The sequence below is a fragment of the Helicoverpa armigera genome, chromosome 13 (assembly GCF_030705265.1).
Source record: "Helicoverpa armigera isolate CAAS_96S chromosome 13, ASM3070526v1, whole genome shotgun sequence".
NCBI lineage: Eukaryota > Metazoa > Arthropoda > Insecta > Lepidoptera > Noctuidae > Helicoverpa > Helicoverpa armigera.
This window is the reverse complement of record NC_087132.1, coordinates 5,026,162-5,043,144: the sequence shown is the minus strand read 5'-3', so window position 1 is coordinate 5,043,144 and position 16,983 is coordinate 5,026,162. Positions and strand designations below refer to the sequence as shown.

At 36.3% G+C, this 16,983-nt stretch overlaps 1 protein-coding gene and 1 long non-coding RNA gene across 2 annotated transcripts in view; both read left to right on the top strand.

Moving 5' to 3' along the window:
- LOC135117697 (uncharacterized) overlaps positions 1-16,983 on the top strand; it is a 192,517-nt gene that overhangs the window by 174,892 nt on the left and 642 nt on the right. The window lies entirely within an intron of this gene.
- LOC110371598 (rab3 GTPase-activating protein non-catalytic subunit) lies at positions 10,071-16,650 on the top strand. Its single transcript, XM_021327920.3, has 9 exons — positions 10,071-10,347; positions 10,422-10,633; positions 11,141-11,390; positions 11,662-11,833; positions 12,537-12,686; positions 12,778-13,030; positions 13,165-15,690; positions 15,851-16,048; positions 16,410-16,650. The coding sequence occupies exons 1-9, from the start codon at positions 10,266-10,268 to the stop codon at positions 16,584-16,586; spliced, it is 4,020 nt and encodes a 1,339-aa protein (XP_021183595.3). The 5' UTR covers positions 10,071-10,265; the 3' UTR covers positions 16,587-16,650.

Sequence of the window (16,983 nt, the reverse complement as noted above, 5' to 3'; positions counted from 1 at the left end):
CATTTGCATGACGGCCGTCTTGACGGTGTCAGATAGTTTGGTGAACGTTTTATTGAAAGCGGTGAAGCTTTTTTAATACGTATTTGCGTTTTTTTTTTCGGAACAACGTCAAAAATTTGTTACAACTCTTGGAGCAGCGAGGACGACGAAATTTTAATAGATTTCGTTCAAGTTCGAGAAGCAATATATAATATAAAAAGTAAAGATTATAGAAAAAGTCAACTAAAACAGAATTGGTGTTATGAAATTTGAGAAATATTAAATAAAACAGGTTAGTAAGTATGATACAACTAACAAAAAGTTCATGACGGTGTGTTAAAACGGCCGTGGAACTTTCCACATGTCATCACCGTAAAGACGTCCGTCTATTTGCGTTCGTAATATGACGGCCGCTATATGACGGCACCGCTTTCCTAGGAAACCCAAGCTTTACTAATCAACCGTCAATGATGATTATTGATTAGCAATCAATAATCAGCCGTAGCGGCTTCACCAGCGAACGCCGAGCTCATGATCTACCAAAGTATAAAGATATGCTTTGCCATAGGTAGGATTTCAGAGGGGCCCCACGTTTTTATTTTAGTCTAATATGACCAAGACCACCTACGTAGGTTGACAGGTAAGTAACTATTTTTTTTATTTTCTAGTTTTCAGTGCACATAAGATAAAACCGTTTGACTTAAAAGTTTTTTTACCGATTTTTTATTTTCTAGTTTTTAGTATTTCATGAAAATGCCTACCGAATATTCCTCATTGTATCTAATTCATTTAGTGCATCATTATTACACGGTCTGTTACCTGATAATTTATTACAATCTAATTTAAAAAAAGTAATTTTTTTTAACGACACCAAAAATCATCAAGTGACCCCTCCCTGGGTCAGCAGCGGTAAGGGAGTGCCAGACTCTTACTAAAAATAGACTTGACTAAAAATAGTTATGTTTCGTCGTAGGCCTTTTATGTACCAGGGCCACGGTAACTCTTTCGAACAATCCCGCAGCCCAGGCAGGCCTGGCGCCCTGTTGGGCCCTGCTGGGGTTGCTGACAGTATTCTACTTGTGTAGCCCTTTCATTTGATACCCATATTGAGGGGGTTGTGGAAAAATATGTAATCCGCCATTTTGTGCCAGCGGCCATATTAGATTTACAATGTTATTGATATTACTATATTATATTGTCATCGGAATAAAAGGTGTATACAAAATTTCAGATTAATCGCTTGACAGGAAGAGGGTGTTTGAATTATTAAATTGGACCCAAGAATAAAACAAACGGGATGAGCTAAATAAAACCGTTTAAAAATTGTTATCAGCCATTTGGCAGCGGCGGCCATCTTAGATTTCAATTTTGCATAGTAAATTGTATTCTACTTGTTCAAATTCAAATTCAAATCTTTATTTGCATTCCATATGTAATACAGGTGGTATTTTTATAAAGTTTAAACAATATATTTGAAACAATATGGACCCGGTAGGGCACAGCATAAAAAGGTAGGAGAGGTTTGCAGTACTTATAATTATTACCTAGTTTAGTTTTATTAAATCTATACTTATTACTAAATAAAAATAAAACTGAAATATATTTACATATTATATTCTTATCTTGTGTGTGTGTGTGTGTGTGTGTGTGTTTGTTGTGTATGTGTGTGTGCGTGAGAGTCTGTATGTACTTACTTATTATTTTTTTATTGACTTATCGTCCATGTACTCTTTTATTGTATAGTAGCATTTAGAGTGTAAAAATTTCTTTAGTTTACTTATAAACATAGTCGTTTTTGTTTCATCTTTGATCGTTTTAGGTAAGTTGTTATATATTTTTATTGACATTATTAGCGGACCGGAAGAATGTATTTTAAGGTGGGATGTAGGTAGGTTTAATCTATTCTTGTGTCGTAGGCTATATTTACTTTGAATATCTTGTCGGGTAGTATAGAATTCAGGGTGATGACGGACGAATTTGCATACTTCTAAGATGTATAAACAGGTAAGTGTGAGAATTTTATGCTTTTGGAAATGTGGTTTGCAGCTGTCTGTTTGTTCAATATTGGTTATTATCCGGATGAGTTTCTTTGCAAGGTAAAAATGGTGTGCGAATCTGTACTATTACCCCATAATATGATGCCATAACTAAGCCACGCTTGGGCGTAGGCATAGTATGTGGCAAGTGTTGTTTGTAGGTTGGTAGTTTTTTTAATTTCGCGTAAGGCGTATAAGAATTTTGATAGTTTTGCTCGAATTTTTGTATGTGTGCTTTCCAATTTACATGTGTATCTATTACTAAACCAAGGAGTGTGAATTCATTGACTTGTTCTAGTTTTGTGTTATTATAGGAGTAGTTTAATTTTATCGGGGCTTTTTGATGGGGGTGGAAGGTAATTAATTTAGTTTTTGAGAAGTTTATTTCTAAGTTATGGTTTTCCATCCAGCTAAAGGTTGAAGTAAGAAGAGAGTTTAGTTTTTCATTTATATTATCAACTTTTTGACACGAGGTGAGTATGGAGACATCATCTGCAAATAACACGCATGGTCCGTTGATTGTTTTGGGAAGGTCGTTAATATAGAGGAGAAATAGAAGGCATCCTATAACGCTCCCTTGTGGGATAGAGGCGTTCACTGCTTTACGGCTTGATCTGGTATGTTGTATTTCGTTATTGCTTTCATTATAATATTCTATTTCTACAATTTGTTCTCTATCTTTTAAGTAGGACTCAAACCATTTTAAAGCTTTTCCCCGTATCCCGATCCCGTGTAGTTTATTAAGAAGTATTTTAAACTGCACCTTATCATAGGCTTTAGTCATGTCAAGTAGTATTCCTATTGCATAATCTTTATTATTTATCATATTTAGGGCTTCTTGTACGTATTTGTAAACTGCTAAGGTTGTGGATCTATTTCTGCGGAAACCGTTTTGGCAATCGTCTAATATTTTATATTTTTCACAAAAGGAGTATACACGGTTGCACATTGCCTTCTCAAAAATTTTTGATGCCGTAGGTAATAACGCTATAGGGCGGTAGTTATTGGGGTCTGTTTTTGCATTCTTTTTGTGAATTGGTTTAATTAACGCTATTTTTAATTCTTTAGGAAATATTCCTTCTTCGAATGATTGGTTGATTAAAAGGTAAAAGGGTATAGTTAGTTCGTCGGCACAATGTTTAATTAGCAATGGGGGTAGTTCGTCAATACCATGACTTTTTTTATTTTGTAGGTTTTTAATAATTCGGTTCACTTCGTATCCGTCCACTGGTCTGAGAAACATAGTATGTTGAGACCTTTCATTTGATACCCATGTTGATGGGATTGATAAAACCTAAGTTATCCGCCATTTAGTAGAGGCCGCCATCTTGGATTTGAATTTTATATAGTACATTGTATTCTACTGGTTGAGCACTTTCATTTGATACCCACATTGACGGGATTGATAAAACCTACGTTATCCGCCATTTTGTACCGGCGGCCATCTTGGATTTGCAATGTTATTGATATTACTATATTGTATTGTCATCGGAAATAAAGGTGTGAACCAAATTTCAGATCAATCTGACTACAGGAAGGCACTGAAATTTCAATTTCTAAATTTGACCCAAGAATGAATAAATAATAAATAAAACAAACGGGGTGAGCTAAATAAAACCGTTTAAAAATGAGATGTCTTATTTCCATATGAACTTTCTTATTTATGCCTCTTTGAATTTCTCTCCTTCCTACTTCGATAGATAAGTACACTCAAAATATTTCAATACCTGGGGGCACTTGAGTAACAATTAGACCCGGGTGCTACATGAGTGCTACATCCCAGTATAAATTTATAATATTTATATTATTTCATATTTCTATCAATCTTCATCTCAATGTTTAAACTTAGGTAAAACAATTTTCAATACTGTTACAATCAGTATTTCAGGTTTAGATGTGCTGAATATTAATACTTTGCCAGTGAGTATATTAATGTTCAACATTCCTAAATGTTACCTAAACTATGCATACAGTACCAAAATTTTTACCTAGTAGTACACACAAACTACTCATTCCCCACTACGTTTGAGTCGGCTTCCAGTCTAACCGGATTCAGCTGCGTATAAGTGCTTTACAAGGAGCGACTGCCTATTTGATCTCCTTCTCGTAATACCAACAAACTACTGTGAGTCATAATTACTTAATACTCAGAGTTCTACTAGGTATTGAGAGGAGAAAAGATCATATACTAATAATTAAAAATTGATGGAGTATTGAGTATTAAATACAGGACTCTGAGCAGCATAAAAAAAGTTGAAAGCCACCACTAAGTTTGGCACCAGTAGCGGCTTTAGGGTAGGGCACGGTTGGGCGACGGCCCAGGGCGCCGGACATAAGGGGCGCCGCAGGCGCCCCCAACCAATCCTTGAGGGGCGCCGCGGTACGCTCCTGGACCAAGAAATTTCAATTAAATTAGTGTATTGTCATACAATGCCGGGCGCGTTAGATACACTACTTTTATGTCCCAAAACTCAAAAATTTTCGCGCTCGCTTCGCTCGCGGTTTCTTTACTTTACACTTACATTTTTTTTTCACATATAGCTACTTTTAATGTAATGTCCCAATACTCAAAAACAATCGCGCTCCCTTCGCTCGCGGCTTCTTCACTTCACAGTCGCCTTTTATTATATATGTTAAGGACTTTTAGTGATCCAAATCTCAAAAAAGCTTTTTCGGGCTTGCTTCACTTAATAGTTGTTTTTGTTTTTTTCAACATTTTTGTCTACCCTAGCAAAAAGGTAGCGTCGTTTTTAAGTCCTTTTATTAATAAGAACGTAACTTCTATTAATGGTACTATTTTAAGTCCCAAAATTTTAATTCATAGGCGCCAACACCAACAAAGAGTTATCTACGTTTGGGCTACATTTTAAGTCATTTTTGTTTTGAGTTCTTAAATATAACAAAAAATTTCGCGCTCGCTTCGCTCGCGCAATCAGAACCTGTGTTCCCGTGTTTTTGCATTCACCAACCAGCAATAACTTATGTACGATTGGGCTACATTTTAGGTAACTTTTGCTTTGACTTGTTAACAATAAAAAAAAATTCGCGCTCGCTACGCTCGCGCAATCGGTAACTATTTATATATGTCTCTGTTTTTCGTATGGGTTTGAATTGCAGTTGGGGGCGCCGTAGAAATCTCGCCCAGGGCGCTAGTAGAGCTAAAGCCGGCACTGTTTGGCACAAACTATAACCACCCTTGTACAGTAAAAGAAACTCAATTATTTGGATAAATATTTCTTAAAATTTTAAATAATGAAAGTTACCTGATTCAAAACTAAATATATCCCCTTCAAATCCATATCTTCTTAATGAGTGTAAAGGCCATATAGTAGAGTCTCTTCCTTCTCTATACAATATTATATCAGACTCTGTAATCTCTAATTGCCCAGAACATAAGTCTGCACCACTCTCATCTATATTTACAACACGAAACACATTAGGATGCAAATCGGAAGTTTCTTTCTTGCTGTGTAAGCACCCCATTACATCAACAAATAGATTGCCATAAATGGGTGACCTGAAAATGCAGATAATCATTGTTTAACGGATAAAGATCCCAATGAAGTAAAAAAAATAAATATAAATTAGTTAGATATAAGGCTAATTTGATGTTTCTGTTTGCTTAAGAAAGTTTTATCAATTCAAATGTTAAACAAAACAAAACCGACATCATCTGCCATATAGGCTGGATACTGTTCATATGCATATGTATCCCAGTGGTAGGACCACTAAAGCCAATAACATAACATCACAAACAGAAGCAAGTACATACATAAACAACTTTCTGTCCTTCAAGGAGCTTTACATAAATAAGATTTAGAACCCAAATAAATCTAAAATGTTTTGATAAAAACGAATGATTAACTTGAGTTTCACATACTATTTTATCCATTTCTTTACACTACAATACAGTTAAAAAATAAGATAAAGATCAATAGATAAATGTTTACCTACCTCTTCTAATCAAAATAATCTCATACTCATTAACCACGAATATTCAGGTCTAAGCATATTAGTGTTTTTATATCTTTTCAATAAACACTTTATTGTAAATGAGCAATTGTCATTTTTTTAAATATCTAGAACCACCTTTGTATATATAAAAGTACTCTGTGAGAGTCGACAAATTGTTCAAAAATATTTTGAGATAAAAAGTTGAGAAGAAGAAGATGAAAATTGAAAATACGACTAAACCACAGATATAAATAAAGGCAAAGAGTACAGAGTATAAATGACGTTAGATGATAGCACAGATTACTTGTCATTTAATTGTTTCTAATGCAGATGCGTAATTTGTGGAATAAAAATCCTCCGACGTCAAATGGATACTAAAAGTCTTAGTCTTCAAGAGAGTCCAATTATATATTTAATTTTATAAATTCACACATAACAAGCTTTTTACAACAACTGACATTACATTTTTTTTTTAACACACTTCTATCAATTTTTCGGCTATGTACATACCTAAACCAAAGAGGTTGTACATACCATAACACTTTCCCTAATTGATGAGAAGAATTTGGTTCCCTAATGCATCCCAATCTTTTGTTGCAAATCCACGAGCCGAGGTCTGGAAACTGCCTTTTAGCCACTCATCTCTGTCTTCTCTTCCCAAGGCGTCCTTCCCAAAGTAATCAGAGTCAATCAGGCCGATATAATCCTTCATCCGCTGTGGAGGTCTCAGGGTTGATCTGTCTCTCAAATTATACCTGTGAACTTCAGGTTCTATCTCTTCTTGAGCATCAATGAACTCTTCTGCTTGATCTGCTTCTGAAGCATCATGAACGTGATCTCCTGATACAGCCTCGTCATTGGTAGCTGTATCATACTCTCCCTCTAGAGCACGTTCATTAGTCTCATTGTCACGAGTTTCTGGCTCTCTTATTGGTGAACTTAACTGCATTGGAACATCTTCCGATAAGATCACTCCCTCTGTGTCTATCAGATCGAAATCTCCCTCTGTCTCACTGCTACTTGGTTCATTAATTGGTGGTAAATCCATTTCTTCTTGAAGACTTGGCAATGCAGTTGGGATTCTCAATTCGATGCTTGGACTAAATATGACATCTCTAGATCTTTCGGTCTTTTTTCCATTCCAGATGCGATACCCATCGTCGTTATCGTATCCAATAAGTCTGCCCTTAACAGCTTTCTTCTGTAGCTTCTTCCTTTTCTGCTTAGGAATGTGGAAGTAACATTCACTACCAATTACACGCAAGTGAGAGATCTTAGGCTTCTTCTTATGCCAAAGCTCATACGGTACTTTCCCTGCTTCCCTAGTGGGTCCAGTGCGATTGAGAACGTAAGCAGCTGTATTAATAAGCTCTGCCCACAAGGCTTGTGGAAACTCCTGTCCCGAGTGCATGTATGATCGAGCAGTTTCTACTAAAGTCCTGTTTTCTCGTTCTGCGCACCCATTCTGCTCAGGGGTGTATGACATCGTGAGTCGCTGGATTATTCCCTGCTTGTGAAGAATATCTCGAACAGCTTTATTGTCGAACTCTCCACCATTATCGCTCAATAATGTTCTAACTGTATGTCCAGCGTTTTTAGCTTCTTTTAAGAATTGACTAAGCTTGTCCTTTACTTTACTTTTGTTGCGAATGAAGAAAACGTGACGAAACGCGGAGTAATCATCTTTAAAAAGAATAAAATAGAGATGTTTGCCATAGCTTTCCGGGAATGGTCCGCATACATCAGCGTGTACCAGCTCTCCAGGCATATTAGCTCTTTCTCTCTTGCCAAACTTTAGTCGCTGTGCTTTACCATAGATGCATCCTTCGCACTGTATATCACTCTCTAGATTTAGATTAATCCCCAGTTCCCTCTTAACAAGATCCTTAATGTACTTCCTGTTCTGGTGACCAAACCTCTCATGATATAGCTGGAGTAAGCATGATGGATCAACAGCATTAATTTGTACAGGTTTACTCGGTAGAACTGTCTTCATCTGTAACTTATACAGTCCACCATTATGTTCCCTGTTACCTACTGCAATAACCTGACCATTTAGTTCCAATCTGCACTCTTTAGTTGTGGAAATAAATGTACTGTTTTGCAGTTTGTCCTGTGCAGCTAGCATAGATAGCAGATTTTTCGTTAGTTTTGGCACGTACCAGACATCACTTAGGGTAAGCTTCATAATTTTGCCGTTAACATTTGTTTCAACCACCACAGACCCTTTCCCTTTTGCAGGAACTACGGTGCCGTCTGCCGTCGTTACGGTGTGGTTCGACCCAAAGTCCTCATAATTGATGAATATATCTTCCCTATTGGTTACGTGAGTTGTGGCACCATTGTCCACATACCAATGTTCTGCATCTTTATCCTCTGAGCAAGTATATGTCATTAGCGTAATATTCTGCACTTGCTGCTTCGTCGACGTAGACTGTGAAGGTGATTTCTTCGGTCTGCCATCCTGGATCCACTGCTTGCAGTTTTTGATGCGGTGTCCCTTTTGTGAACAGTACCTACACCTCAAATTCTCGTCTCTGGATTTTACTTTTAGCTGCGGCTTAGAGGTAGAGGCGAGCACTTCTTCAGTCTCTTCATTATGATTGTTACCAAGTGCCCTCTCGTACGCACAGAGTTGTGCTGTTAGTGTGTCTATGGTCCTCTCCTGTTTGTTCAACAGCATCCAGCTGGATTTGAAATTGAAAAAATTTTCATCGAGGGAATCCAAAATTTTACAAATCAAAAACATATCGGGTAACTTCATGTTAGGATCAGTCTTCAAAATTTCGGCATTCAAATTGTTCCAGATGTTTTTTCAGTTTAGACATCATTGTCGACACATCCTCTGAACTATTTTTGTAGCTAAAAAACTGCATGCATAACGTGTATGCACGATCTTCGGACTGTCCATCAAATAATCTGATAATGTGAAGTTCCTCCCAGACTTCATGTGCTGTCTCGAACCTCATGACTTTCATCAGCGTCTCTTCGGCCATGTTACTCGTCATTATGAGCAGGGCGTTGCTGTCTGCCTTCCTATACTTCAATAACTCTGAGTTATAGGCCATCACTGCACCATCGCCTGTTCCTAAAATCGGCTTTCGAAGCTTTCCTTCTGCTGCCTCCATGGCGCCTTCTGTGCCACGCAACATGACGGAAACTTTATACTTCCATGTAGCCCAATTTTCACTGCCTTTGAGCTGACCGATTTGAATTTTAGTAGTAAAATTTTCCATATTGGCGGGAAAGATTTTCCGCTGGCCCGTAACCTAATGCAGATGCGTAATTTGTGGAATAAAAATCCTCCGACGTCAAATGGATACTAAAAGTCTTAGTCTTCAAGAGAGTCCAATTATATATTTAATTTTATAAATTCACACATAACAAGCTTTTTACAACAACTGACATTACATTTTTTTTTTAACACACTTCTATCAATTTTTCGGCTATGTACATACCTAAACCAAAGAGGTTGTACATACCATAACAGTTTCCACTTAATTATATTTTATAAAATGTACACACAGGATGCGGTCTACTTACCAGTGACCCTGTATATACAAACTTAAACTACTTATCTTTATACAAAACTAAAAATAAAATACTATATACAAATTACTTTTTTTTAAATTAGCTCTCGGCGGAAGAGTGGGGATGGCTTTGCGCACTGTACACTTAAGGCAATAAATCACTTCTGCGAAGGTGAAGGTCAGGGCTCAATATCCTTGCCGACGATAACATGCAGGCAGGTATTTGAAGTGAAGCTAGCTGATTGCCGTTTTAAGGGGGGTAGTCAAACAGGTTCAAAAGCACGTGGGGTATCATTACGTTTTAATCATGTGTTTTTTATGCCTGAAACTGTTCTGAAACTGGTTCGGTTGTCATTATAGTTAAATGGTATTGGTATGGTATTAATATAATGATTTTGTAACAGTTAGATTAGGTAGTTTCTTTATTCCATCGATATCCTTATTCCTTAGTCCGAATAATAGAGACAATGGCTGTCAATGTCATTTGACATAATATGTACAAAGACATTGACGTTTGTTTGATGATGATAGTGATCAAAAGTCAAAAGTCAAAAGTCAAACAAAGCTCTTTATTCTGTGAACATAGGTAGTGATAATAATATTGTATTTTGGATTATTCTGCCTTCCTTTTATGTCGTGCTAATATTATTTACTTGTAATTATAATGACATCATAAACAACCACATTGAAGGATATTGGTGCTGTTTATTATTTTTATGCTAAGTATGCTTTTAAAAGTATCTGCTTCTGGAGTTAATATTTCGAAATGTCTTGTCAAGTGGAACAAATAGCTGATTGTGGCGATATATCCAGTTTAGGAAGAGCTCTGTTTATACAGGAGAAAGAAGGTAATTCATTTTATGTTTTCGTTTGTATTACGCTTCTATTTTGACTAATAATAGAGGTTTTCAATCAATTTCAGATACGAAATGGCTGCCACAATGTTCTATTTCATTGTCTTCTTGCGGTAGTTTATTGGCTGTTGGGCATAAAACTCGCCTGTGTTTACTTACTAATCAATGGATAAGTCTAACAAACAGCAACACATTCATTATCTCATGGAGTGGAACACTGCCAGCAGAAATAACAGTGGTTCTGGCATTACCTATATGCCCCCTGCAACAATCCTCTCAGGTAATGAATAACATTTGCAAGTCTATTCCTTAATACTTCAAGGTCAAGGTCAAATCTCTTTTTAAATAGGCATTTGCAGGCTCTTAACAAACATCATAATATTTAAATGATGGCCTAATGGTCCCATATTTTCACCGAAAAGATGACAATGTAATGACCTAATTCATACAAAATTGGATGGTTAGAATAGTTTTATTATCTGATAAACATTAAAGTATGAAATTTTGTGAAAATTCTAAAATTATACTAGTTGCCTTTGGTGACACTTCTCTAGAAATTACTCCCTCCTTGCACCTGTAGAAAATATAGCTTTTGTCACCTGTCATGGGATAGTGTAACTCCCAACACAGAAAGTTCTTTTAAATTGGTTCAGTTGTTTTGGAGGCTTTAGTGTACAAACAAATTGCACTGATGAATGTACACTGTCAATAATTTGTCAAATTGTTACTACAATTTATTTTCTACTTGTACCTTTTATGTTTTGGTGAGTAATTATTTTATTTACAGAATGGGCCTGACTGGTTTTGCATAATTGTTGGGTTTAAGAATGGCAGCATTGGATTCTATACAAATACTGGACACTTATTACTGCTTGAAAAATTGGATGATAAGCCTATATTGAAAATATCTTGCCACACTGGAACTTATGGAACATTACCTGATGATATACATGTGCTTTTTCAAAGTTGTGAATGCATAATCTCAGGTTCAAGCTTATACCAGACACTCAGGAATGCCAAAGCACAACTAGCCAGAGGTACCTGGAGTAATATTATAAATCTGAACGACTTATTAATTTGAACACACTCATATCTAGAATTACTGACTTATCAAAAAAATACACCTGTGTTCGATCCTTCTGAGAATCACTCCACTCTCTTTGATAGCTACTAGCTTTACAATAATTAATTATTAAATTCGTAACTGTAATTATAGTTCTTTTCTGTTAATAGTCTAGAATTGTTATGATAAATAGGAATCCACGTTTGGAGAGAGGCTAATATTATTCTGTATTACATTATTTTCAGTACGAGCTGGTATCCAGGGGGACTATTCAGTGGATAGTCGTAACATCAGTATACGAAAATGGGTGTTCTCTGAACAGGAAGTTATTAATGACGCTGCAGTAGTAGGACTAGATCTTAAAAACACTTATGATCATCTGTTGGCAGCATCCACATATGGGGGATATGATGTTTGGTAATAACTTGTTAATTTAAAAATTATGACTGATTTAAATCAGTTGGAAAAGCCAGTCCAGTATCAATCTCGAAGATTATTGACTGTAACAGAGTGTGTAAAAGAGTAATGAGGAATTTTCTTTTAATTCTTTTCCTAGCTAATGATGCTGACATAGGTATGTGAATGTAAGGTACGGAACATCATATCTTATCAACCTCATATAATTTTTAGGTTGTATAACGAAATTTTTGTAATCAACAATTTAAAAATAGAAAATAGGGAATAAACACTGAATAGAAGGACAAAAGAAGTCTGTCTGATTATTATAATGTCCCCAAGAGATTTTAAAAACAATTTGTAAGAAATCAGAATTTCTTGGGTCTCGGCTCAAAGGGCTCGATGCAATGTTTCTTTTTTAACTTGGTAAAGGTGCTCTCAGGTAGTAGGTACAACGTCATCTACACCTTATTTTTTTTAACTCTCTAAAAGAAAACCTATTCATCATCTCAGCCATAGGATGTCCACTGCTGAACATAGGTCTTCCTTTCCTATTATTATTGTCAAACTGATAAACATTACCTGAAGAGCAACAAAAATGCTCTTCATAATAATCTTTTTTTAGACTAATGCAATTTGCTCTTAATTCATTTATTTATATTAAGCACCCCAACTTTTACCAACAAAATCATTAATCTCTCTATTGTATTCTACAATGTTTCAGGTACCGATCCGTACCTCCCGTAAATACGTTGATACTTGGTGCCGGCGTCAAGCCGTACATTGGCTTTCACTACGCTTTAGAAGGAGGAACTACGCCCCCACTCCAAGACGTAGCTAGAGCCGTTGCAAATAAAATCAAGTCTGCACTTCCGTAAGTAATATCTAAAAACGATATGCCTAATCACATCAAACTCATATCTTATTCTGTTTTCTTTATTTGATAAAATTGTTTGTTCAATAAGGGGCTGGCTCGGTGGAGGCTCTACAGAAAACACAACAGTTGGGAACGAACCATTAATTCGTTCGGAGGCTTTATCAATGCGGAACGGCTTATATGACAGCCAGCGTCACGGCAGCCTGGTGGCCGTCTCGCCGGACCGACGACTCGCTGCTGTTGTGGATAGTTTCGGACGTGTCGCCGTTCTAGACGTTACGCGAGGGCATTTAATTAGATTATTCAAAGGCTGCAGAGATGCTCAGTGTGCATTTGTCCAAGTATGTTTTGAATAAATACTATTGTAATGTACTCGCTTTCTGTCTAATATATAGGTTTATTAGCGGATCTGAAATTTAATAAAATGTGGTATTCCAATGCATTTAAGGAACTGATTTCATAACTTAAATTACAGATATTTGAAATGGATGACAAGAAACCTCAACTGTCTGTTGTTAAGGAATTGAAAAGAGCAATATTTTTAATTATTTATAACCCCAAAAAGGGCCTCATAGACATACGATTAATGCAAAAGGGCAATAGAGTAGCAGCCTTCACTGCAACGAAAAATGGGCTACTTTTGTATAACACCTGTGGTCTGGTTGGTGCTGAGAAAAACTATTCCAGCAAAAAACTCAATCTTCCCGAATTTCAATGTGTCTTAATTGACCCGGACGGGAAATTGAAAAAGTTTAATATTCCATTTTATTATGCCTTGGAGGGAGAGCATTCCCAAAGGTCTAAAGATCTGCATGCTTTAAGAGAACTCCGTGAGCATCTGAAAAAAGCATCAACTGAATCCGACGATTTTGACGATGAATTGATAAAAAAAGCCATGGAATTAAAAACTTTGAACCTTAAAAAGCACTGCTTAGATCTGTTAGTAAGAAAATATGATATTGCTCCAAAAATTGTTATGAAATGTCTTAGTTTATTTTGGGATAGTATTGAAGACGATGAACTTAATGCCCAAGAAATGGATATCAAACACTACTTCGGAAATCTTGCGCTAGCTACTCTGTTCTTTAGACGTATTAATGGAGAAGATACAAGCGATATGGAGGATTTAACTGCTAAAATACACGCATTTATAAACTTGGATATGGAAATAAATGACGCCAAAAACTTTGAGCCTACTGAAAATAGTCAAGCTCTATGCTTTGATCTTTTAGAGGATGACAATTGTATATTAGAGCGATTGTTGACTTTAGCCCAAGAAAATAATTACAAGGAACATCATCACGCTAGAGTCACTTTTGCCACAAACAACACTAGTACATACAAAGAGTTCATTTCTTGTTTTAAGTTAGATGACAACCTTAAATACATATCCTTGAAATTCGATTCTACAGAAGATCGTATAAATAATCTATCTGGAATAACGTTTAAATCTATCTTTAAATTAAAAGATGTTACGAAATTAAGTGAGTTTATCAAAGAGTGTAACGTCGATGTAAAGGAGATAGTAAAACTATTAATTATACATATAATGAACATGCCTTTAGAAGAAATAAGTCTCGAGCTCATTGAAAAATTCATACAAGTACTGTACTACGCCTGTTACGGCACAGAAGAAGCGACACATATAGAGTATAATGAAATATCACCTTGGTGGCAAGATATTCGCCAAATGTTAGTTGACATGCCTTGTCCTTTGAGGAGCATGATAGTCGCGATGGCTTGCAAAGCTGTTAGTAGAATTTTCGAAATAAAACGCCAGGAAATTGAAGATGATGTATGGGAATCTGTAACAAAAGAAAATGCTACATGGGGATTACTAATTGGTAAGCTAGAGGATATTTCTATCCTTAGTATAATCCTCCTATTTAAAGACTCTTTCAGTGGGGATTCTTTACCAAAATTACAAATGACTGAATTTAATATAAATCTCAAATACGTTTACACAAGGGGTAAAGGATCTGTAACTGAACTAATAGCCAAGTGGCTGTGTGGTATGGGCGTTGTCCCAGAAGCTGTAGTGGCAAACGAATTGCTAGAAAAATATTCCAGTATGGGCGTGGAATTGCCTGAAGCCAACGATGAAAACGATGCAGACTATCTCTTTATAGAAAACAATCGAATATATGTCGACGAAAACCCTAAGATTTTCAAGTGGTTCTCCTTGCTACGACAGCAATTTCCATTGAGTACTTCAGCAGACTACATAATAGCAAACATGTGCTGGGAATATTCTATGGCTTGGCAGAAATCCATGCAAACTTGCGAATTTCTTAAAGTAGTCCTGCAATGTCTGCTATGCATATCGGACTTGCATATCAGATTAGGTTTATTTTCTATAATATGGTCCACGTATATTAAGCAGATTTTTGAAGTGGCATGTCGCTTGGTGAACAAAGTCGGTAGATTGCCAAAAGACCCATTGTGTCTCCAAGATGTGGGCTTTGATAGCATGACCATGGTAAAATTTCTTCAAATTTCATGTATATATTTAGATAATTTCCTAAAGTGTTCAACTGTAGCAATCAATCAAAATAAAACAAACATTCAGTATGAGAAAATTTGGGATGAAAGCATGCCGTCTCTTGTAGAAGTGGCCCAAGACAATAAGAAAACCAATAATGATATACTTAATTTGAACCATCAAATATCGTGCACAGTGTACTACATGTGCCATTTCAATGTAAAAATTTCAAAACCGCTTGATAGTTTATACGATATTGACTACCAGTATATATTTGATGCATTAAACGACAGTACACAAAACAGAGAAGTCAATATGAAAGCATCTGAAAAACTGAGAAACCCTAGAATGAAGTTCTTGACCAAGCTCATTCGATCCGCTGTAGAAACAATAACTACATCGGAAACTAACGGACCATATGTATCTTACAACAGCGAAGAATGTCTTGTTTGGATTGAGCGAATCACTCTCCTAGCAGAATTATGGAACATCGATAACGACTTTGTGAGGCGTCAGCAGGTAATTGAAATCACATTATCACATACGACCTAAAATGAACTTTTGACTTTGGCGGGAAGCGCATGGATAAATAGCTTTAATTGTCCATGGTCCTGGAATCATATTATTCATCTTTATTGTCTTACAATAAGAAGCTTTATGTGTAATGTTTTTGTTGCAGGTTATTTCTTTATACCATCTCGGTTATGATTCGTTGGCTGAAAATATAATAGGTTTTCTCAAACAACCTGAAGTAGTCTTGCCACCGCTTTTAGCTATTACCACGCAAAGATTCAAAAGAAGTTTGGAACAATCTAATAATCAGCCGGAATGGATAGTTACGATGCCACCTCAGCTTTACAAACGATTGCAAAATACTGTAAGTATTCCTTGTTTTTATTTGTTAGAGTTCTGAAAACAGGTGTTGTTTACCGTGTCGTTAAATAGCTTCCTCCTCTGAAGACGGTCATTTGTTGCTTGACGCAAGCGCAATAGTGTTTATACATTTTTTACTGTTGCGTAGTCAAATGATAGCAGCTACCTTCAGAGCAACGAAGTTATTTGAATAATTTTCAGCTGAAGGCCAAAACGCCGCAGCGTACGCCGCGCCACTCACGTCTCGTCCCCGCTCAACTTCCGACCGCCGACATATTTTTGCAATCTAGACTACAAATGAGATCTTTTCCAGCTGCCTTTCTTTCATGCCAATTGTGTTCTTTAACATTCGTTGTTAATTTCAGGTATTAGATACTTCAATACCAGCACATCCCTCGATGGCCACCACAAAAGCAGTACTAGAAAAAATGCTTTTGCAAATTGATAAGAAAATTGCCAACAGTTCAGCTAACTCTCAAAATATCAAAACCACAGAACTTTTAATAGAAAGTTGCGAGGTGTTGATAAGGCGTAAACTATAAGTTTGTATAATATTTCCAAATCCAATATGAAATAATTAAAAGGTGTATTTGTTATTGCAACATATCCTGTATTTTCAATTATTTTTTATACCTTATTTGAGTACTAGTCATAGATGTGCCCTTGCCCCGTGTGATTGCGCCCTATCAAAATATATATTTACGAAAATGAACTCTATTCCAACGCAATAAGGTACTAAATTGGTGCCACAATACACAGGCAAACCCGAGCTGAGAGGGATGGAAATAACAGGCCGCGCGTCTCGCTCTTACACCTTGCCAGCATAAAAAAATATGATCAACAGTTTTGGCTACCCAAAAAAACAATTGATTACTTCATGCGATAGAGAATACCAATGTTACGACGTAACGACATTGTCGGCTGACATCAAAGTTAGGT